General features: G+C 38.7%; 1 protein-coding gene across 4 annotated transcripts in view; it reads left to right on the top strand.

Annotated features, from left to right (window-relative positions):
* The window catches only part of ttyh3a (tweety family member 3a), a 312,980-nt gene extending 289,747 nt beyond the window's left edge, over nucleotides 1–23,233 (top strand). For 3 of the 4 annotated variants that reach the window (XM_051933633.1, XM_028813931.2, XM_028813930.2), the window contains one exon: nucleotides 18,031–23,233. In XM_051933633.1, the coding sequence (XP_051789593.1) occupies nucleotides 18,031–18,046 (16 nt within the window). In that variant the 3' untranslated portion in view covers nucleotides 18,047–23,233. Of the gene's footprint in view, nucleotides 1–3,802; nucleotides 3,899–18,030 lie in introns of those variants that run through there. The other variant, XM_051933634.1, reaches the window with a different exon arrangement.
* The last annotated feature ends 264 nt before the right edge of the window (nucleotides 23,234–23,497 follow it).

Raw genomic sequence — 23,497 nt, forward strand, 5'->3', positions numbered from 1 at the left:
CTACATAGTTAAAGAGACAGTATACAATTACAAATAAAACATAAATAACATAAAAATATGAAAAATAATAACAAAAAATAACAAAATCAGTAATGAATTATCAATTATATGCATGCCAGGGGCAAAATCACAACACATTTGAGTTCATTAAACATTCTGGTGATCTTCTGGAATGAATTCAGTATAATGACAGCAATCATAAATTGTGTAAATAAATAACAAATTTCTTTAAAAGCTATAAACAGGGCATGCTGATGTTCCAGGATCCCTCCTTGTATTAGTCAGTGTACTCCAATGGGGTTATCATGTCTATCAGCATTTCTTTTTATTTCCTATTGTTTTTATCTGTTTAGAACTTTCTTTATTAGGTTATAGTATCAGTGGTATACGGCATCTGTAGGAATAAAAAATTAAATGCATTTTGTAAGTCAACATGACAAATGGCTTGCAATGAATGTATCAAAAAAATGGCGCCTTTGAGTGAGTGAGTTGCAAGTGTCACTGTGGGCTTTGCTGACTGCAGGTACACTATTAAAGTCTTTCAGTAAGATGACACTTCTGTGCTTAGATTTAAGTGCTAGTGCATGATGCGTTGTGAAAACTTAACAGAGGTAGTGACAAATGAATAGCAGTCCCCTGTGAGATTGATGATCAAACCCCCAAATGTTACACCACAGAAGTGATGGCGCACATGTAGGGGACCCTCTCAATACAGTAGCTTTTTGCACATGATGCGGATATGGGGACATATTAACTTTGACCTATGCAGTAAATGTTAATCAAACATTCCAAAGTAGGACATTGTTAACAAATATTTACAACAGTAAGACAGTAGACATGTGATTTGAGATTAATTAAATTAAGGTTATGTCCATATGGTGGCTACTGGAGCATAAATACGCAAACCTCATACAGTTAACTGAAACTCGTCTGACATGTCTACGGTATAAAACTGAAGCACATCGGTGTACACTCTCATCAGAGCCTGCCTTCCTTTGTACTCTTGCCCATTTCTGACGTGTCCTTTTTCTTACCATGCGTGGTAGCGCATAATTTTCAAGCAGTCTTCCATTTCTTCAATAACAGGCATTTTGCTCATAGAGCTGTGTCTGGTAAATTAACCAAATAACTATGGAAAATAACCAGCCATGGTAAAAAAAATATTTCTGCCCATTGAAAGAAGACCAAGATATGCCCATGAGATGTTCTTTGATATGTTTAGTTCACTTGAATGTTTGCAATGTGAAAAGCAACTAAATTAGCTGAAAATCGAAACAAAGTAACTAGTCCTCCACTGATTTGGAACAAAGCAAACAGACGATGAGTGTGAAAACACCTTCATTATCTGTCAAAGAGACAGATCTGTTTAGTCATCTTCTTCTTATAATAACAATGACTGACTATGAATAAATTACATGGCGGGCAATCGGAAGGTTGCCGGTTCGAATCCCGTAAATGCCAAAAGGGACTCTGCTCTGTTGGGCCCTTCAGCAAGGCTCTTAACCTGCAATTGCTGAGCGCTTTGAGTAGTGAGAAAAGCGCTATATAAATGCAAAGAATTATTATTATTATTATTTATATCTTATTCAGGGCTGGATTAAGACCTTTAGAGGCCCTAAGCACTTAAAGGATTTTGGTGCCCCCCAATCTCTCTTACTAATATTTTATTACTGTTTTTATTATTATATATATATGTATGTAATTTTTTATTTAATGTGGGAGCCCCTTTTGTGGAACCTGCTTCAGCTGCATCCTTTGCAGTTTTGCATCATATGGTCTGTGGTAAATCCGGCAATGGAAACTTTCTGTGGTGCCCCCCCCCACTTCCCTTGATGCCCAAAGCAGATTCTTATTTTCCTTAATGGTTAACCCAGCCCTCATCTTAATGATTGGCTTCATGCAGTTATAAACTTTAATGGTCTTATGGACCCATCATTATTAAATGCATGCCACCATACAGAACTGGGCACTAGTAAAATTTTTAATTTGATACATTTTCAGTGGTTGCAATGGTCACAATATCTGCCAAATCCAGCATTTTTGTGTTTGTTACATTCTTTCACATTATTATGTGACCCTTAAAATGTGTATAGAATTGGCAAAGAGCAACAATATATGTATTATAAAAACTAAATTCTGTGTCCAGCAAGGTGCAACCCTAAGGTGTGTTAGGTCTTTAGTGGATCATGGTGAAGACCACGCTGGTCTGAGCTCAGCAGTACTGACCTTCTCCCCGTTCCATCAGCTTCACTTGCTTTGCTTTAGTTGAAGGGACAGTTTTAGTTCTGTCAAGGCCTTTAATGTGACTAGGGTTCACTTGATTACAGAATCTGTGCTCCTTTCATTCAGTGTGTTTACATGCACACATGTAATCGGGTTAAGCTGAAATAACCAGGTTAAGGCAAAATCCAGGTTCCTTAATAATTCGCATTTACATGTGTTAGTAATCTTCTGGAGTTCTCCTTTGGAAAAATGCTCCAATGTCATTAAACTGCACAAAAATAAGTTAAACGTTATCATCAGAGAAAGTGAATCTGAAAATAAGCATGACGCCTCTGATAATGCTCATGTTTTATAAATATGTTTAGACAAGTTGATACTTCATTTATAGGTGTCTGTTGCTGGATTGCACTTAGCACACTCTTTTGTGCTGTCCCTCTGCAAAGGACTCGGTACTTGAACTTCTTGTATTACAGGCATTGCTGTTGGAATAATAATAACGCATGTATTTTTACTTTAATAATATAATTATTGTGTTAGGTTACTCTTCACTTTAAAAAGTAATCATACTATGTAACGCACATTACTTTTAACTTGTTATCCCACTGCTCTCAAGATTGTGTTGCTGAGCTTAGCACAGTATGTTTGGCTCATCAACATAAATTTAGCGATTTCTGAAATATTGAGACAGATTATTTCAGCCAATAGAAGTAGTAATAATCGCCTGAACATTAGCCTCTGGAAATGTATTTTGTGGGCGATTCTACACGTGGCAAAACAAATACTGTACATGCAGTGGACATGAGCAGACTACAAAATCCTTAACAGTAAGCAGGTTAAGGGTCTACATGGCCACATAATTGGGTTATTCGTACAGAAATCTACCTCTGTTAACCAGGTTTCTCAGCAGGCCAGTAACTCAATTTCTCTAGTCAGAATAAGGATTTACACGGCATTTTAGAAATTAGTGATTGTTACTACTACTATTTCACTATTTAGTAAGTTACTTTCCATCTTCTGCTAAACATATTAAATTAGCCTATGAGCTTCAAAATTTGAGCAAGCATTGCCTACTTGAGTTTCTAGTGACTAACCGCAGTGTGAATGAGTGCAGGAGTGTGCCAGGCATTGGACTGTGCCCTTCTTGGCAGTGCCCTTGTAGCTGCCATAAATTCTTATTCCCTGCCACCTCAGCCAGGAAATATAATTTTTGAGAATGGATAGATGAATAATTCATTCATAGTAGATTATGTGTAGTTTCTTAGGTATTGTCTTTGAGTTTTCTAAGAATCGAATTAAAGAAGGTTCTTCAGGTTATAGGACAGCTGCCTGCTAAAGACTGATTAGTTGTCTTCCTTGAATGGGTTTGATTTCTTTCCATGCTCTTGATTCTTTCTCCCCCTCTCCCTCTCTTTCCGTGACCCCTTGAGAGGTGACACCCCTTGCCTTCCCTCTCTCAGAACTTGCCCACCTACACTTGCCGTGATGACTGGCTTGCACTGTGATTTTCTTGTGTCACATAGACTTTGCACTGTGTGTTGTATTTTTTCTCTTTTTTTGTCTTTCCTGCCAACCCACACAGTTGTATTTGGCTGCCATGGATAGTAGCAGCCATCTCAGCTGGCAGTTAAAGCCCTCGGACAGTGCAAGAACCTATTGGTAGCAACTTCCACTAATCTACTGTAACAGGTACTGAAAACACAGTCCCTTTACCCAAGCCTACCCAATGTGCCCCCACAGTAACCCCAACCCCCCAGCCCCTCCTTCAAACCCTCGGCTGCTGCCATTTCCCCTTGCAAGTCTGACACTTCCCCTCCAAGCATCCCCGCTCCCCCACTCTGCCCACCCCAGCACTCAACCCTGGCCTGCAAAATCAGAAATTCCGGGCAGCATGTGGGCCTTCTGAATTCCTGGGCACTGCATTATTATTATGATTATGATTATTATTACACATGAAATGTTTGCCACATTCGGAGATTGGGTGAAGATGCACATGCTGGCTTAAAAACATGCAGGCTTGAGGAAATAATGGCAAGATGAAAGATGATTTTTTATTTATTTTACATCTGAACAAGCAGATTAGGCATAGTGTTGAAAAAACATTTGGAAAATGGAGTTGAATGTACAGTAGATACTTCCAAAGTGATGCACATAGGCGAAAGGAACATTAATTATAATACAGATACAGGATGGGTAATGATGACCTGCACAACACAACATCTGATAAGGATTCAGGAGCTAATGTCAACATTCTCACCATATGTTGTGATGAGCCAGTTGAAAATTAAAATGTGATATCACATTGTGAAAATGGTTGAAAATAAACAGGGAACAAACTTTATGACCTCATCTGGTGATGAATTCTGTGTGCAGACAAAATGGTTCTAGAAGCCATCCTGGGACTAAGGGTGTACCCCCAAAGAGCAATTTATTCCATGCTCCCCCACCCCCCCCAGATTCTTGTTCGTTTGACTAGTGTGATCGTTCCATGCCGGTCCAACCATACCTTGCCGTGGCCCACTTGGAAGAGGTGTGCCAGGGCATGGTTCAGTAGGATTTGAGAACAGTGTGATCACTAAATGTGCCCGAGCACAGAAAACAGACATGATGTCAATGATGTGACAAGTCAGATACCATTTGAGTTAAAGCAGGTTTTTATCCTCACCTTACAGATGAATGTGAATTGTAGTTGGCAAGAAAAGCTGCAAATTCCTCCCTTAAAGTCATTTGTCTCTGTAAAAATCAAAACTCTGCGCTGTACACTCGATAAATCTGTGAGTAGAGCGTTATCCTGCCCAACACAACTCCATCAAAACAAACCCCACAAAATAAATAAGATTAGTTTGAAATGCATACTGTCACTCCATGTTCGGGTCTTGTTTTGGCTTTACACAAAGTCGCATGGTCATGACGAAAGCATGCCAGGGCCCAGAACGTTAAGCACAGTGTGAGTGCAGGCCAGCAGGGGTGTGGGGTGGGGTGGGGGGGACAATCGAGGTTGGGCATGGCACAGAACAAACATGCCTAGTGTGAGTACACCATGAGAGAAGAGAACTGAATTTCTTTATTCTTCAGTTAAGAAGGCTGTATGCAGAACTAAATCAGGTCTTCATACTGTACATCTCAAAGACATTAACAAAGTTGATCCAGCAGAATTCTTTTGGTTAAATAACAATTTGCATATATAAGGACTTTGTTAGAAATTTTGGGGAAGTACATTTAAAACCGAAGCCAGGAACCATTTCTTCATATAAAAATCATGGGAATCTGAGACAAACTACAGAGTCATGTAGTTCGAGTGGAAATCTTGACCACTAATCAGATATCGTAACAACTTAACTATTAGCTAACTTTATGAACCTAATGGACAGAATGATCTCTCATCAGTAAAACTTCTCTGCTGACCTTGTGGCACTCCTGTCCATTGTGCAAAAAACATTTTTCCTAAACTTTTTCTATTACTATTTACTATTTCTTAAACTTTGCTATTGTAGTTGGCCACTTAACTCTTTCAGGGCTGATGTTGACTTTTGTCAGAATTCAGGGGTAGAGGACAGTAATCAGCTGTAAACTTCAACAAAACTCGCCCTTACATTTTAGTTCGACTCTCTTTGCCAGAAGAAAATTTGCATAGCTTTGTTGAATTAATCTCGATTCCTTACACATGCATGAGTAGCAAAGAGCAAACAACCTCTAAAATGGCATCAACATCTGTCGAGAGACCAAAGCGAATATACAAAGCAAGCATAATTTCGTTAAATAGGACTCTTACTTATCGGACTCTGAGTTTGATTCAGGTGATCTGGAGATGGATATTGAAAACGAAAGTGAGATGCCAGCATCATCTGATCAGTCCCCAGCTAATCATGGTGCTGAAGCCTTTCATACAGCTAATATGCCTACAGCAGCGTCCACCTGGGAGGACCATCACTTACGATGACAAGAGGTACAAACCATATTGTGTCACACTGGAGACCGCCATTGCTGCCCACCTGCTGTGTCTAAACAGCCAGGCAGCCAGCTAACCTGCATTCCTGCTGACCATCGAGGCACCCCCACGCAGCCACTGCTGCCAGAGATGCCAACAGCAGCCACAGCACATAACAGCTGATGTTTTATGTTGATTTATGTATGAAACCATTGCTTTGTGTGCTTTTCAGAAAACTGAGTTTTTTGGAAAAAATATTTAGCCCTCAAAGAGTTAATCCAATGTCACATCATGTGACTGATAGACAATATTGGGTATGTCCAATTTTCTGACTGTAGTTGCAGATCTTGCCGCTGGATCATGTCATTTACACAGCTGAATATCGCCGGGCATGTCAGATTTTAGTGACTGTGTTCCGACTTTGCAATGCTCTTGTCTTCACCCCTTTTTGTGACAGCCAATATCTATCGTGCTGTCTGACAAAGGTGGTGCTAAGATGCAATCTCGGCTCCCCTTTTTGTTTTTTCCATTCTGTCAGGGTGTGTAAAACACGAAAACATCAGAAATATGAGCCTCTCTACTGTTTGTGAGGTCCAGAACACCTGCATTCCATATTCCTCATCTCTGCATTATAGGCATTGTACCTCCAGCTCATTGGTTGTCAGCTCTCATGCGCACCCAGCCCACACTTACGACTAAAGTGAAAATCAGATCTGTTTGATTTTGTCAGGGCACATCACGGACTACTAGACTGAGTCACTGCATATGTCTGACTAGATGACCACCCGTCACTGGAACACTCTGCCGACTGCCTCCAATTCACTAAGATTATATAAATGAAGGCTATGAGTGAAAATCACTGGAAAAGTCATTTAATGTGACATGGCCTTTAGCTGTCCAGGATTCGCATATTGAATATGATGGCTTATTTCTGTCTGAAATATTATTGAACTTGTCCAAGAATATTGAACGTTTTTAATTGATGCTCATCAAAAGTAATTTATGTATCTTAATTGATTTAGCATGGCTTTTTTATTCACCTGCAATTGAAAACCTGGCACCTCAGCCACCAGGACACAGTGAAGATTCTATATACAGACTGATAAATACAATTCTGCTTGCTCACATTTCTCGCCCCGTAGCTGGTGGCACACCACATGATTATGCGTCAGAGAGCATGTTATATTTAGTCACTGCAGTTGTCAGATGTCATTGCCACAAGAATTTACGATAACATGGCCAGGAATAACAGGGGACAATGGATCAGATGACTGCTTCATGGCTTCTTAGCACAGTTTTAAGTTTGCAAAGTATGGTGAACTTGCCACATTCTGACATCCAGTTGATGTGCTGCCGATGCTGGTGGCTATATAAATGCTTTCTTTATAAGGTGAGTTCATTCACTGTCTCTGCCTAACTTTTTCCTTTTATTTTTTGATTCCATGGTAGTGCAACAAACATGAACATCGGATAGACAAGCCTTTCTTCTGTTTTCATGGACCAAAACACCCACTTTTCTTATTTTCTTGTGATGGCATTTTATGCTTTCTACTTCTGTTTGAGTTCTCACTGGTTCTCAGCTCTCACCCACACACAAGCCAACCTCTTCAACTTAAGACTGGCATGACTGAGTCACTGGGAATGTCATATTACACAACTGGAGGCCAAGGGAACATGCCGTGGCTCCCTCTGACTAACATAAAGGAAATAAAGGCTACAACTGAAAATGATATGTGATGGGGGCCTAAGAAACACAGAGCAGTCTGTTGTATTTGAAACCTCGGTGGATGGGAGCGATTCTTCTGACTTTAGGTTTGTGAGTTTGCGATGAGACAGGCAAGCATCAGCCACGTAACACTTAACCTACTGATGGATATTTTACACATTGTTTCTTTTACTGCATTGTTTGAAAGTGTGATGCCAACAGAAGTTACTAGTGTAAGAGGTCGCCCAAACACCATCAGACAGACACCAGTACAGTTACAAAACGCACACGTTTAATAAAGGTAAAAGTCCCAACACACAGTACTGCACAGCACACAGTGGTCCCTCCAAATCACGGGCCTTTCAACGTCCGTGGGGCCGCCTTTCTTCCCTCTGTTGCTGGAGCTGCGTCCTCCTCCAGCACCTGGACTGTAGGAAGGTGGCCCCTTTTATAATCACCTGGATGTGCTCCAGGTGTTTGCTGACGTTCTTCTGGCGGCACTTCCTGGTGTGGTGGAAGTGCCACATGAGCACCCAGAAGCACTCTGGGCGTCCCTGGAAGGTTCTTCCTCCACCCTCCCAGGTGTAGCGGAAGTGCAGATCTCCCGGGCTTTATGAGGCTTGGGGCACCCCCTGGCGGTAGCCACGGGTCCCCATGGGTTTGAGCCTCCCTGCTCCTTCCCCGTGGTCCCATTACTATCCAAGGCAGTTGCCCCCTCGTGGCCCGGGGGATGTATAGATTGCTTCCCGGTCCTTCCAGGCGTCCCAGCTGGGTCTCGCCCCCAGCCTCCTGCCACACTAGTAAAGGCTTAATTCACAAATACAAGGCACAATGTCACTTCTCCATAATCTAAACTACTTTGCTTTTCTCTGCTGTAACAGAATGAGGAATATTTGTACATTTTGAATGGAGTTTTATGCATTACCTGATGCAATTACCTGGATTTCAGAGAAATATTAATTTAGTGGGCCTGAAATAAATACAAAGGGGGCCCAAAAATAACGAGAATTTTTTTAAAAATCGTATACTTTTCAGAATATTTCCAAAGTTTAATCACCCTCAAAATACTGTCCCTGAGATACAAACCACTTGTCCCACTGCTTTTTCCATTGTTCAATACTGTTCTGAAACTCTTGCAAAGTGATAGCCTTCAGTCGTTCGCCTCTTGACCTCCTCTACATTCTGAAAACGCTTTCCTTTAAGGTCCCTCTTCATTCTTCGAAATAAGAAAAAATCGCAGGGTGCAAAGTCCGTGGAGTAGGGGGGAGTGGGAAACTGTTGTCATCCCATTTTTCCAGAGAAGCTGCCACACACTCAATGCTGTGCTGTCGTGATGCCGAAGCCACTCGCCTGATTGCCACAATTGCTTGAGCACTTCAAGGATGCCGCTTGGCCAAATGATCCAGACGGCAGTCTAGTACACGCACATAGTGGCAAACATCAGAACTGACACCCCTCCAGCCTCAAGAAGAAAATTATCATTATTTTTGGGTCCCTCTCGTACAAGAATAATAGCAGTGAGCTTCTTAAGGGTTTGGCCATGTGATACTTTTGGTCCTTAATGGGGTGCAAAGAAACTGACTAAGTGACAGTTAGAGGCAGGGGAGGTAGATGATACGATCTTCGATGATTGTGTTATTTTAGTGTGCTATATACAGTAGTTAACATTGATTTTGTGTTTATAATGTCATGTTATTCATTGCCTTCTGCATGCGCTTCAGCTTTAACTCTCGGCCAGCTTGGATCTTCCCAGTTGTTTATCTCACAGATTTTGAACTTCTTCGATTTTTGGTTGAAGATTTCAGGCTTAGTTAACCAAGGCCAGCCATCACATCATCATTAACAGATAGTACCGTACTTAACTCATTGCATGTCCATATACTCATCTTGGCAAGTGTAATGTTATTTTTTTATTGTATAATAATTTTATTGTTTGTTACTTTTGCAGCCACTCACAATATCAGTTTAAATGCTCATTTCTAATTTGCAGAACTGAATTTCCTACATTTTGGGGTGTGTGTTATGATTTGAATATTGAAAATTGAAGTAAACATTTCAAAAAATAAAAATGCACAGCTTAATATATGTGGACCAGTAGGAAAAACAGTTGCTGCATATAATAAAGGTTGTGATGCTTTTTTTCTGCTAATTGGTGAACATATTGCTGTCTGTGTGGAACGATTTACTTTTTTACTCTTTGTTGTTTAAGAATATTCCTTTACAATTACCATACAACCCTTCATTATGTCTTTCAAATCATCATTGCTTACAAAGTGCTTGTTTCTGTGCTAACAAAAGATGAAAATCACCAGGCATTGAGTCAGTGTGTCTGAGACTGTGAAGTTTCATTTCTTCTTTTCTGTAATCTTTGGTAACAGTCTTTTGAATGAAAGTGAAGACTTTACATGATTTCCCCATTTATTTATGCCGTCATGGAGTTTTTGTATCAGAATTTTCAAGCCGCTGTCATGTCACAGAGACACAGTGTTTCTGAGTGACGGCGTGACAATATATTGTGGATGCTATATGATCTCCTTAACAATATATTGGACATTTCTGTTTTGTGGAGATGTTTCTTTACGGTTTATACTAGCTGTGCTACCCTTCTAAACCAGGTTGACATCTAAGTAATCAACGTAGGCCTCAGTGTTAATGTTTGCAGTGCATCATCAATTGGAATGTATTTTGTAATGCATGTACTAATAAAATGCTATACTACACATTTGTGATGTGCCATCTGTTGGAATGACAAATGCAATGCATTTTATTGCTAAAAAATTTTCTAATGTGCCATCTGTTAGAATGAGTGAGACATAGCAACTGGACGGACAAACAGACAGACACATAGACACTTATCGTTTGATTGTAAGTCAGTTCAATTTAAAATTTGAGGGCATTGTGTTTCCATTGTGACATTTTTCTATTTTATTCTCTTTCATTTCACACATTTTTTATTCTTCTTATCCTTTTTGACCGAATATAAGCTGAGATGTTTCCATTTGTTTAAATGATCTCACCATCTTGTAGAGTGAATTTCAACCTTTTGTTAAATTATGTCAAAGAATAATTAAGACTTTTGTTGATGTTTTATATTTTAGACTTATTTTTGCAGTTTTTTTTTTTTTAACCTTTTCATCACCACAGTACTACTATGAGAATTTGTTGATCATATGAACAGTGAGTGCTTCCTGAACTACACTCGGATCATGTGTCAGTTCTGCATGGGATATTCTTGTGAAATTGTTTTCAGATTATCAGTATTCGGGTTGCCTTGTTCTTCTTTATTTCTGTAATTTTTCTTTTATTAAAAATTATCATTATTTTTATAAAATACTCATGACACCATTTTGTTTTTCGACCATCACTATTTTAAGACTTTTCATTTTTTTGTAGTGGAGGCCACGTTGTTTATGGCAATGGCGCCCATTACCAGTCACCTAGGGGTGGCATGTGATGTCACATGCACTTGAAGTCACCACACCATCACTATAAACGATAGCAGCACAGTCACTCAGGTGTTTTAAGATTTTGGATTAACTTTGAAAAAACAAAGAAGAATCACTTAATATTTTGGGAAAGGGTGATAGACAGGTTTAGGATTTTTTGTACTGCTTGTTGATTTTGGAACTTCATATGCAACTGTAGCCTGGCTTCTCACCATTAATTTGCATCACCCCTTTGGACTACTCAATCGTGATAGAGATATGAGTTAAATCATATCTCATTGAGCCTGTCAAAACGCGACCTACAAGAGAAGGCGTATTTTAGCAATCAGCCACTATAGATGCAGCCAGGTTGTCAGTAAGCTTTGCTGCAATGTCTCAGTTATTTACTATAGTGCTGCCATTTAGTGGATGCAACAGCTTGCGAGAAATAGTTCTATAAACAGACAGGCCGTAGTTATGTCGTCACGAAAAAGGTACGAAGCTACTGATATTTTTGAAACAACTAGATTTGTTGTTTCAATTATATGAAACAAGATGAGTATTTTGATGATAATGACAGTGATCGAGTTACAATCAGTCAGACAAGCTCTGCTTGTTATCTTACATCAAATCTACACCTTTCTTGAACAGCCTGCTTCATATGTCAGAGCACTATTTTTGGATTTTTCTTCAGCGTTCAATACCATACAGTCTCATATACTGATTGGGAAATTGAACAGTATGAATGTAAACCCATTTATTACACTATGGATTCAGAACTTTCTTTTAAATCATTCACAGACAGTTAAAGTTCAGGACACTTTTTCAATAGTCATTCATTCAAACACAGGAAGTCCGCAGGGGTGTGTCTTATCACCATTACTGTTTACTCTGTACACAAGTGACCTGAGACAGAACAATGACCACTGCTCCATTATCAAGTATGCTGATGACACCATGCTCACAGGACGCATATCTGGGGAAGATGAAAGCCACTATCTAAATCAAGTGGACTGTGTCATAAACTGGTGTAATAAAAACTCTCTCACTCTGAATGTAAAAAAACCAAAGAAATGATATTTGATTTTAAGAGACAGAAATCTGTATGCTCACCTATTGTAGTTCTGGGAGAGGAGGTAGAAATAGTGACTGAATATAAATACTTAGGAACTTACCTAGATAACAATCTTAACTGGAATACAAATACAAAAAAATTATTCTCTAAATGCAACCAGCGCTTATTTCTCCTCCATAAACTCAAACTATTTAAAGTAGACAAGGTCGTCATGTTGTCCTTCTATCGCAGTATGATCCAGTCTGTGATCACTTTCAGTTTCATTGCCTGGTTTAATAGTCCGACAAACCAAAACTCAAAAAAGCTCCAGCAGATTACAAAGTATGCAGCTAAAGTTATTGGGGCTGATGTAAATGATTTGACTAGTGTGTGTCAGAGGGCAATGCTAAAGAAACTGGAAATCATCTCAACTGATGACAGACATCCATTACATGTAGAACTAAACTTCAGTAAATCAGGAACGATAGTCACTTTGAAAACCCACACAAATCGCTCCAGAAACTCCTTTCTTCCTAGTGCCATACGACTTTTCAATAAGAAATATCGGAGAGAATGATTAAGGTTTTGATATATACCCTGTAACCTTTTTTTTTTTTTTATGTAAATATGTATTATCTAACTACCTTACCTTAACCTTTCTTGTTTCTATTTGTCTGTTTTATTTCATTCTGTATGTTATTAGATGCAACTGAGAAGGCAAATTTCATGTTTCCTTGTGTAAACATGACTAGATAAAGAAACCTTAAACCTTATAATGTGGAACATGTAAGCTCCATCAATGATGTGAATCGCTGCCCAAAAAGCATTTCTTCATCGCAAGGCCGACTGTCAGGACAGCTCTACATGAACATTCTGCCACCTGCTGAGTGCAAACAGTCACAAACCACCAAATGTCTTGGGTGCAACAAGCGTGAACAGCACAAAGAAAATGTTATATTTACGGCACATGTGCTTCTAAGCTTGCACTTTGCATGGTGTCGTCCATCAAGGACTCTCAATCAAATAGAGGTTTTTAGTTGTGTTACTGGTCAACATAAAGTAATTAACTGTTTTTTTACATTTTTGTCAGAGATATTGTTGCTTTCTAATGCATTTTGATAGTTTGTTACTTATCATATATGCATGCACCTATACTTCAGCGTCCTGGCAATAGATGGTCCATCAGTAAATGTGTTAAAACATCTACTACCTTTTTGGCTATACATTTTTCCATCACTTTAGTTTTAGATAGATACAACAACAACAACAACAACAGCATTTATTTATATAGCACATTTTCATACAAATGACGCAGCTCAAAGTGCTTTACATGATGAAGAAAAGAGAAAAAAGACAAAGTAAGAATTAAAATAAGACAACACTAATTTACATAGTATAAGAGTAAGGTCCGATGGCCAGGGGGGACAGAAAAAACAAAAAAAACTCCAGACGACTGGAGAGAAAAAAATAAAATCTGCAGGGGTTCCAGACCATGAGACCACCCAGCCCCCTCTGGGCATTCTACCTCACATAAATGAAATAGTCCTCTTTGTATTTAGGGTTCTCATGGAAGGACTTGATGATGACGGTCATGTAGACTTCTGGCTTTTAATCCATCAATGTAGGGACATCATGGTGCTTTGATTAGGTGGTGGTGGCGCAGGTTGCCACCACAGAAAACTGGGAAAAGAAACAGAAGAGAGAGTAGGAGTTAGTACGGATTTTAGAGCCAGCATGAATAGTTATGCTAATTAATTGAGTATACAGAGCATCAGGATTAAACTAAAATGAAGTTATGAGAAAGCCATGTTAAAGTAATGTGTTTTTAGCAGTTTTTTAAACTGCTCCACTGTATTAGCCTGGCAAATTCCTATTGTCAGGCTATTCCAGATTTTAGGTGCATAACAGCAGAAGGCCGCCTCACCACTTCTTTTAAGTTTTGCTCTTGGAATTCTAAGCAGACACTCATTTAAGGATCTAAGGTTATGATTTGGAATATAAGATAAGATAGATGAAATGTTTGTCCCCAGATGGAAATTTGGATTGTTACAGAAGCTCTTTAAATAAATATATAAATAGGTAGATAAGTAGGTAAATAAATACTGTAGATGCACACACACATTTTTGTTACAGTCTGTCTCAGTGAGCCATTGGTATAAAGGAGCCCCCGTAACGTTTCCTGACACACTTCTGCTGAATCATTTGTTTGCTCAAAGTCCTCAGTGTTTGTGTCAGAGAGAGGATGTGCAGCATTGTGGCACTCAGGTTGGTTTTCTCTCCTTCGCTATGACCTCCATGAGGTCCAGAGTGTATCCCATAACTGAGCTTGCCCTTTTAATTAGTCTATTGATTCGGTGAGCCTCTCTTGAAATGCAGTCCGGCCCACCACAGTGTAGAAAATCACACTGGTCATCACAGAGTTGTAGAAGATGTGATTCCCACATTCCCACATTGTAGAAGAAGATTCCCACATTAAAGGAACAGAGTGTCCTACAGAAAAATGAAGAACTAGGATAAGAAACTGGATTTCTTTGTATTATTTTTTTACATATTCTTCTTCTTGGCTGCTCTTAGACTAACAAATACAACATCACTACATCTGACTGTACACTCTGTGTGCCTTATACTATACTTTGCATGTTAGTTTCAGTAGTCTCATGAACTAAACTATCTACTGCTATATTTTACTTGCTGCTAATTACAGGTCATACTGCAATAATATTTCTGTTAGCTATAGTTATTTTATTCTATTTTATGTGTTAATGTTATTTTTTTCTGTTTTATTGTGTTTGTGATAATTTTATCATAAAGTTTATGGGCTACTTATGGGGTACTTTTTATTACAAAGTTTTTTATGGGGTTATCGCATGCACTGTTTAATTACCTGGGACCTGCATAATGAATTTCGTTTCTGCATATGGAAGTTAGAATTATAATAAAAGATCCTTGATTCCTTGATCCTTAAAATGTTTTCAAACAAAGCAGTCCAGTCCTGGCGATCCTGCGTTGTTGTTGCAGTCTTTCATGGGCAATTCTAAACACTAATGTCATTTCTAGATCAGATGAATAGTGAAATAGAAGCAGCAAATACTGAATATTCTTGAGTGTTTCGTTACATATGTTCATATGGTCATCACATGTACAGAGTACAGTGAAATTCTCACTTTCCTGTGCTAATCAACATGTAACGTGTCGCCACTCTCTAATGTCACAACTAATGAGTAAAACTACCTTACATCAAAACCTCTGTCGTACATACCTGAAAAATCTCAAGAGAATTATCAAAAACTTAAAAAACTGTTCTTGCTCAGTAGTATGATTGCAAAACTATATTATGAAAATATTGGGCGGGGGCAGAAGGAGCAGAGGTAGTAGTAGGTGGTTTAAGATACCAAATTTCTAAGCAATCTTTATTCAGAAGAAAAACAAAGTATCAGTGTCATCGCAATCATTGTGTTGTTCTTCCTAAAAGTTCACATACTGTCACATGCAGCCAGTTTATGGGTGACAAAAGTTGAGCAGATTCAAATGTGTGGTCAAGTGCCATACAAAAACAACAGTGTAATAATGTTGTAGAAATGACCAAAACCAGCCGCAGTAGTAAATCTTTGTTATTATTGTTATTATTTCACATGGTATCATATGTTTTCTGACTGTTGGGGGGCACTTTAAGGTTTGTTTTGATCAACGTCGCTCCATGTGGGTAATGCATTCAGCCTGCACCACCTTCCCTCACACCAGTGTTTGTCTGCCTTTATGGTCCTGACTCTCGTGACCCAGTTTTGCCTTTTTAAGTTCATTGATGACCCACTAGCAGCAATTGCATACCACCTCTTTGGTAAAACCAGTATGTCTGGTGAAGTGAGTTCACTTAGAAATGGGAAAACATATCACACACTGCTGCCGATTGCGTAAATGACCCACCAACACCCATTTGTCAACCAATGACAGCAACCCATGACCTATTGGTAACAACGTGGGTCGCAACTCAGTGGTTGAGAAACACTGGTTTAGATGACCCACCGTGACCGACTTGCGAACCAATGATGGCAACCCACAACACACCAGTGGCATGATCCAGTGGTTGAGAAACACGTCTTTACACGGACCCAATGTGTGGACGGTGAGACATGAAGATCGGTTTGTACTACTCCATACTGACAGTTAAATTATGTGTACCGGTAATCCACACCAGACTCACAGAGTCTCAGTTACAATAACTAGTACACTTTGTAACCGACGTATGGCCAAATGACCAGTCCCAAATGAACTTATAAGTTGATGCATGACTGTACTTGTTTATCTTTATTGTATTATAATGAAGATGGGAGATGAAGAGAAGAAGCTGCTGGTTCATTGTTGCTAACTACAGCCCATACTAGAATCCCATTTCTCTGGAGAGTATATTATCTGCAAGGTTTAGCACTCACTGCAATATTCCTCTTAGTGATTGGTTTTTCGATGGTATGATGGCATACTGGTTGACTCTTGTGTCAAACAGACTGGGTACAAATCCTGGCCCAGAGACTCTCTCTGTGGAGTTTTATGTGTTAGCCTCATAAGTTCTCGTCAGGTTTTTCTGTTTTTGTGTCCACATCCAATAGATGTACAAGTTGGATTGATTGAAAACTCTATGATGGCTCCATAGGAGAAAGCATGGGTGTGCTCATGAGTAAATGTGCCATCCATTGGACTGGTGCACATTAGAGCTTCAAGTCCCCAGACAGCAGTGGGGGGTTCAGAAAATGGTCAAATGACTGGCTCGTTTGGTTTAACTTGCCAGGATTACATGACTGCCAGCTCATTAGGAACTTTTTTTGAGGCGGGAAGCATCATTCAACAACAGACTGAACACTTACAGCGTGGCTAATGGGGAGTCATTTAAAATTTTATGAATGTCTAGTCACAGCCAACATATATTGTAGGCATCACTTAAGACATACTAATTACTAAATTAATATACAGCAGTGATGATGGAGGAAGCCCAGCGGTGTGTTGCGCACAGGAGCCTGCTGCCTCACCTAATATCATTTGTGAATATGTGATGAAAATGTTATCTGAAATGGATCAGCTGTGATCATTGTGCTGTCGCCAAAGCCAGATAAGACCTGAAGATCAATGACTGTTGTTCAGGAGATGATTTTGGGGAGACAAACCCACCACAAAGTGCTTCATTCTCCATTGTTCATGTTTTGTCTGTGTTGTCTTTGTATGAGATTCTCTGTTTCCATTTTATGTTCACATCTTTTATAAGATGGTGGTCAGCAGAGGATGGGGGTAACCTCTAGCAGAAAAATGATGTTTCCTTAATTGGAAACCTGATCATTGCATTTTTGTGTAATATGCATCTTCTGAGTGAAGGGGTGTCATCAGTGTGTTCCAATGGCCTTTTTTCTTTCAAATATTTCTGCATGCACTGCTTGAGTTTGTAGCAAACTAGTCAATTAAACTCGAAAACCTTTGAATTTATAGTATACTCCAGCTAATTCATTCAGACATCCTTATTCTCCAGATCAAAGCTGACTAGAGTCTATGTCTTTTCTTTTTGTGCCCCATTTGCTTTGCTCTCCATATAAATGGTAAATGAGGATGAGCTGGGTGATGGAGTTTGAGTTGGGGTTGGTGATGGCAGAATGTGATTGGATTGCAAAGCAATTGATTGATTGATTGATTTTTTTCTCTCTCTCTCCTCTTCCAGTACACGTCTAGCATGAGAGCAAAATATCTTGCCACAAATCGGCCTGATGCCAACAGTGCCGCCCACTAAGGATCACAAACATGCATGCTTCCAGGAACAAAAGAGGGATTTGGAAACATCCAGCTTCCTTTGGATATCGACTTGGATACCACCAGGCACAATATATGTATATACAGTATATAGAGAAAAAACAAATTTCAAAAACAAGTCCCCTTTGCCCAAGACTTGGATGATTGTGCTGCTTCAGAGAACCATACGCGGGAAGAGCCAGATCAGTCCCAAATGGGTACTTTTGCCACATGTGAGGGTTTGGTTGGCCTCACGTGGCGCCAACATTTCATTGAAACCTCTTGACTGCCATGATCTACTGTACAGATGTGTGTGATTTTATTTTATTTCTCTTTTTTTCTTGTTCTTAACCAGAAAGCCTAGATGTACACCTTGTGCCATCCCATTCTCTTGTGGTTACAGAACCAGGACCAAAAAAAAAAAAGAGAAAGTGCTTGTCTTTCTGATTTTTAATTTTTACATGGCAGGGGCAAATGGGGTTGCCAAATATGCACGATGGTCTTGCATTGTACAATTTGGTTGGCTCTTTTGGGATTTAAGGCATAATAAATACCAAATGTCGCCAGAGGACTTGGAGCTCAGGAAGAGTGCAGCTAGCCCCACAGTGGACTATTTCTTCTATTTTGTTGTTATTAAAAAACACCATACTTCTTATTTTTAACCACTTTAAGCTTTCTCATAACTGAACTAAAAGAAACAATTGAAAAACCCATTTAACTGTTGCTTATGTTCAAGTTGTGTTTGCTTCCCCATGTGTGTTTATTTATTGTTTTGCTTAATACAAATTTATTCTGTAGGTTTGTGTCTGTTGTCATCAGGAATGCAATTTAAATGAACCTAAGGTTCAAAAATAGCCAATGGATTGTTTGTCCCTTCAAGGAATCCACAATTATTAGAGTACTGTATAGCAACCTCTCAGTCTCCATTTTTGGGTGTGTATGTGTGTGTGTGTGTGTGCCCGATCCATCCTCCTGTTCAGGATTTTCATTGAACGCATTCTCAAATATGGATGAATAGACTGAAGGTGAAGACATTTAAAAGCAAAGCTGTTTTAGAAAGGGGACTGAAACAGGATGACAACAACGATAGTGTGGAAATTAAAGGGATTTCATCAGCGTTGATGAAATAGACACATGCACTTTTTGTCAACAGAGGATGATGACAGTGTTCTCAGGAAAATGACTCAGTTTAAAGTGAATCAATAATGCAAAACGTATTTAACGGGCTTCTTGGTATGGTAACCATATATTGATGAATGTTAGAGATGGCTGCTGGAATTTTATATGACCATCTGTTAATGGTTTATTAGAGACAGCCATATTATCTATCTATCTATCTATCTATCTATCTATCTATCTATCTATCTATCTATCTATCTATCTATCTATCTATCTATCTATCTATCTATCTATCTATCTATCTATCTATCTATCTATCTATCTATCAGGTCTTTACTAGGTAACTGTACTTCTTTTTTTACAATCTAAAAAGCTGAAATTCGTCACCATTGTGAAGGGTCATGCAAAACCAATGAGAAAATCTTCTGCTTTTTCCTAAAAAGGTAGACCCCCTAACCCTTTATGGTTTTGTCTTTTTTGAATTGAATCAACTAAAAAAAAGTAATGATATTGTGTGGTGCTTAATTTGAATTTGACCAATCCATGAATATTACAGAAAGCAATAGGAATCTAAAAATGACCTTCAGCTTCACATATATTGTGTCGTGTAGAATGTAGTTTTTCTGTACATTTTATGTTTTGTGCGAGGAAGATGTTTTATTGAAAGTATTTTAGAGTTAAAGGAGATTTTAACTGTTTGGGATTAATTTACAAGTAGAGCAGTGGCTTCCTGATGACAATAAACAGGTAGTGGTAATGAAAGGCCAACAGTGACATTCTGAATGGCCTTCAAGCTATTGTGTCAATAATGGTAAACACAGGATAGCTATCAATATTTTCTCATTTGCATTTAAAAATGTCAGAATTGTACTGCTCTTCTTGATTGAAAGGGCACTTTTACTGTAACACTGTTTGGAATATTCATTTTTTTCTTTCCACTGTATTGATCGCTCTTAAACTCCTGCAGATGTGCGGTGGTATTTCGATTTCTAACTCACTTCTATTCCTTGCTTGTACTCCACTGACCACCTGTGTTTTTCCGCATGTTATATTCTGTTCTCACTGTCCTAACGTGTTATAAGTGACGAGATGCACTGATTGGCTTCTCTTTTGATGCCTCTAACCCTAAGATGGCAAACTCCTGGCACTAGTGAGGTGGCTTCACTTGAACTGCACGATCAATATGAACTGATCACAGTGTGCGACTGGCGTCTCTGTTGGCTCATGTTTCTTTATATGGCAGGTTAGGATGCGGCAGTTAGGGGTCGGGATTTGAGACATCAGTGATGAATGCCTAATATAAACAAAACAAACATGACTTTAGTTGAAAAAAATGTGGAGTTTGACAGAATGTGTGACTTTTCTGCTGTTGTTTAAATCTGAAAGCCATTGAATGTCCAACAGTACATCCCGAACATCAGCTGATGCTTCCGATGGGACTGAGAGCCGTGTTGTCATGTGTGTGCACGTGTGTGTGTGTGTATGTCTGTGTGTGTCTGTTGGTCTGTGTTCTGGGACTGCAGAAAATAATAATTCAAGAAGGTGTTTTTTGAACATGCTGCGAACATTCATAGATTATATATACCTACCTGATGGGAAATATTAAAGCGTGCATGTGTTTTCTTTTTATATTTTCACTTTTAATATTACAATGACACAGATACTGTTATCTTGGAGTTTGTGTAGAACAAATGGGATTTTGTTGTTTATTAACTTTTTATTATTAATTCTGATAAATTATGACCGTGAAGTGCAGCCCATCCTACTGCTGTCGTACATGTGAAAGCACAAGTATTTTTAAGAAGCTGTCGTGTTTCTTGTATTGTCATTTTTAATTCTGTGGAAAGCACACATTGAACAAAGGAGGCTGTAATTAGGTGGGATCCGTCACATGCTACTGCCTCAAGTACCAAGGAACAAAAACATTACAGTAAATGACAAGACACTTGGTTTCTTCTTCAAGATGCTGTATTTTGCTGTGAATGTCTCAGGCTTTACAGCTTTTTGGTCTCTCTTTCTGGTGCCACTGGTTCTCTTTCTGCTGTCATCAGTTGTGTGTGCAGACCTGTGCAAGTCCTCTGTGCACGTAAAGCAGACATTGGAGGGTTGCACTATTAACCAATGAGAGCAAATGTGCTTTCTTACAAGAATGAATAACACTGCTACATTCCACTGGTGAGCCTGATAAAGCTGTATGGGTCTAAACTGTCTGTGGACGACATCCAGACTAAGTGGACAGCAGTATGCCAATTAACGGATATTACTTCATGAATTAATACAGATAACATACTGGAAAAGTTGTCAAACTCGAGACATCTGTTTTTAGTCTTACCTTACCAAAGCTGTGCTACCATTAAGCTAAACCGCACCATAGATTTCATGCAGCTGTCCAATATCTTGCTTAAACCTTGACTATAAGTTTATTTATTTATTTATGTTTGTCTTCTTCTGTTTTGCAGTTTTGGGAGAAGATTTTCAAATTTGACCATTCAAATCAAACTAATGATTTTCCAAAATATTTAAAAATTGCATTCCGTATTTTTTAATCAAACAATAATGGCACTTCCCATTGTTAAGGTCCATAGACAAAATGGTTTTACCCAGGATGGTGTTGTGAAATTTTGACACTTTTACTTAATGGTTAAACTGCAAGATAGACAGGGGGAAACTCTTAACAGTGACAAAATTTTTAAATGAAAATTCTTATCTATAATTAAGTATTGTTAATAAACTTCAATGAACTGAAAATCACTAAGTCCCAGTAAAGTTTTCAAAGTATTTTCTAAGCGTTTTCAGTCCCACCATTAGAAAGAATGAAGGTTGACTTGTGTTAAATCCACTGAAATCGATGAAATGTGTCACATTTTATAGAATTTGAATTTCTCTCTATTTTATACTTGTTGTTTTTTTGAAACTGTGAAATGTCTTCAAAGCCTTCCTGTTCGTATCTTAACATTGATTTCTTCCAGCTTAAATTAGATAGGAATGATTTGTTAGGGCCTGATGGTTAAGGCTATGGGTTCAAATCACTGCACAGGTCTTAGCAAACCACTTCATCTGTCAGCTACTCTGCACATTTTTCTGGTCAGGTTAAGTGTCTAATGGTGGTGGTGAACATGAAAGGTGCTGTATATAGTGATGGCTGCTTATAAATACCTCAAAGTCATTGTCATCTGCTCCGTGTCCCTGTGATAAGTTATCAGCCCCTCTGCTGCAATTCCCACAAACACTTGCACCTTCTGGTCCAATGGGTGTGTGTGTCTGTGAGGGGAGGGGGGTCTTCTCCCCTTTCTACAGTTACTTGCTGCACTTGCAGCCAACCAAGGTTCAATCGGCCTAGTCACCCTTATAATTTATTTATTTGAAAAATAGCAATTCTCTACACAGTTTTAATTTAGGAAATTCATGGAGGCCATGAAATAACCAAAAATAAAAAAGAAACCTTGCGACATTTGAGCCGTAAATTGCTAAAGAAATGCAACTGTCATTTCCCCCCTGTGAAATGAATGATGTTAATGGTGTGACAATCTCTTGTTTTTGGTAGTGTCTTTCTTCTTATGACTCACTTCTAGACCAATGTATCTAAGAGTACTAACTGTTTGCACGAAAGAAGACAAAAATAAAGAAAAATGATAAAAAATTAATTTTGCCTTTGTAAACTTTTTTTAGCCATTATACCTATTTTTTTCATATCATACCACTGTGTATATAAACGTATATTTTTAAATTTTTGATGGAATTAACCTTATAGTTTATGTAGTAAATCTGTGTATCTCGAAATGCAGACAATGTTTTTTATTGTTCCCCCACCCTCACCTTATGTTTGTGTACAAAATAAATACATGAAAATTTAAATTGGGTCTTGCATTGATCTATTTTGAGAAAGAACAAAACTGTAGGTAATATGATTTTTTAATTTAATTTTTTTTGTGATTACTAAAATATTGTACTTGTTAAACCTGTGGTTTTACTGAGCTTGAATTAAATGTTCGAAAAATTAAAGTTACCTTAACATAGTGATGATTGAGTCTGATTCTTATGATTTAAGATTTTCATTGTCTGTGTTCCAAATGTTTAAAACAAAATGAAAAATCTAAACTTCCGGGCAGGGGCTTCTCAACAAACGCCCCAGTTGTCACTGCTGCAGTCAGTGTGTTACAAAAGCTCCCCCTGCAAGTAACAAGTTGCTAATGCAGGCTCCCAAGGTTCAATGTCACATCTAACACCCTGAAGCAGAGATCCTCACATTTGGGCCTGGAGGTCCATAGTGGCTGCAGTCT

This window comes from Erpetoichthys calabaricus, chromosome 11 (genome assembly GCF_900747795.2).
Source record: "Erpetoichthys calabaricus chromosome 11, fErpCal1.3, whole genome shotgun sequence".
In the NCBI taxonomy this organism is placed as follows: Eukaryota; Metazoa; Chordata; class Cladistia; order Polypteriformes; family Polypteridae; genus Erpetoichthys; species Erpetoichthys calabaricus.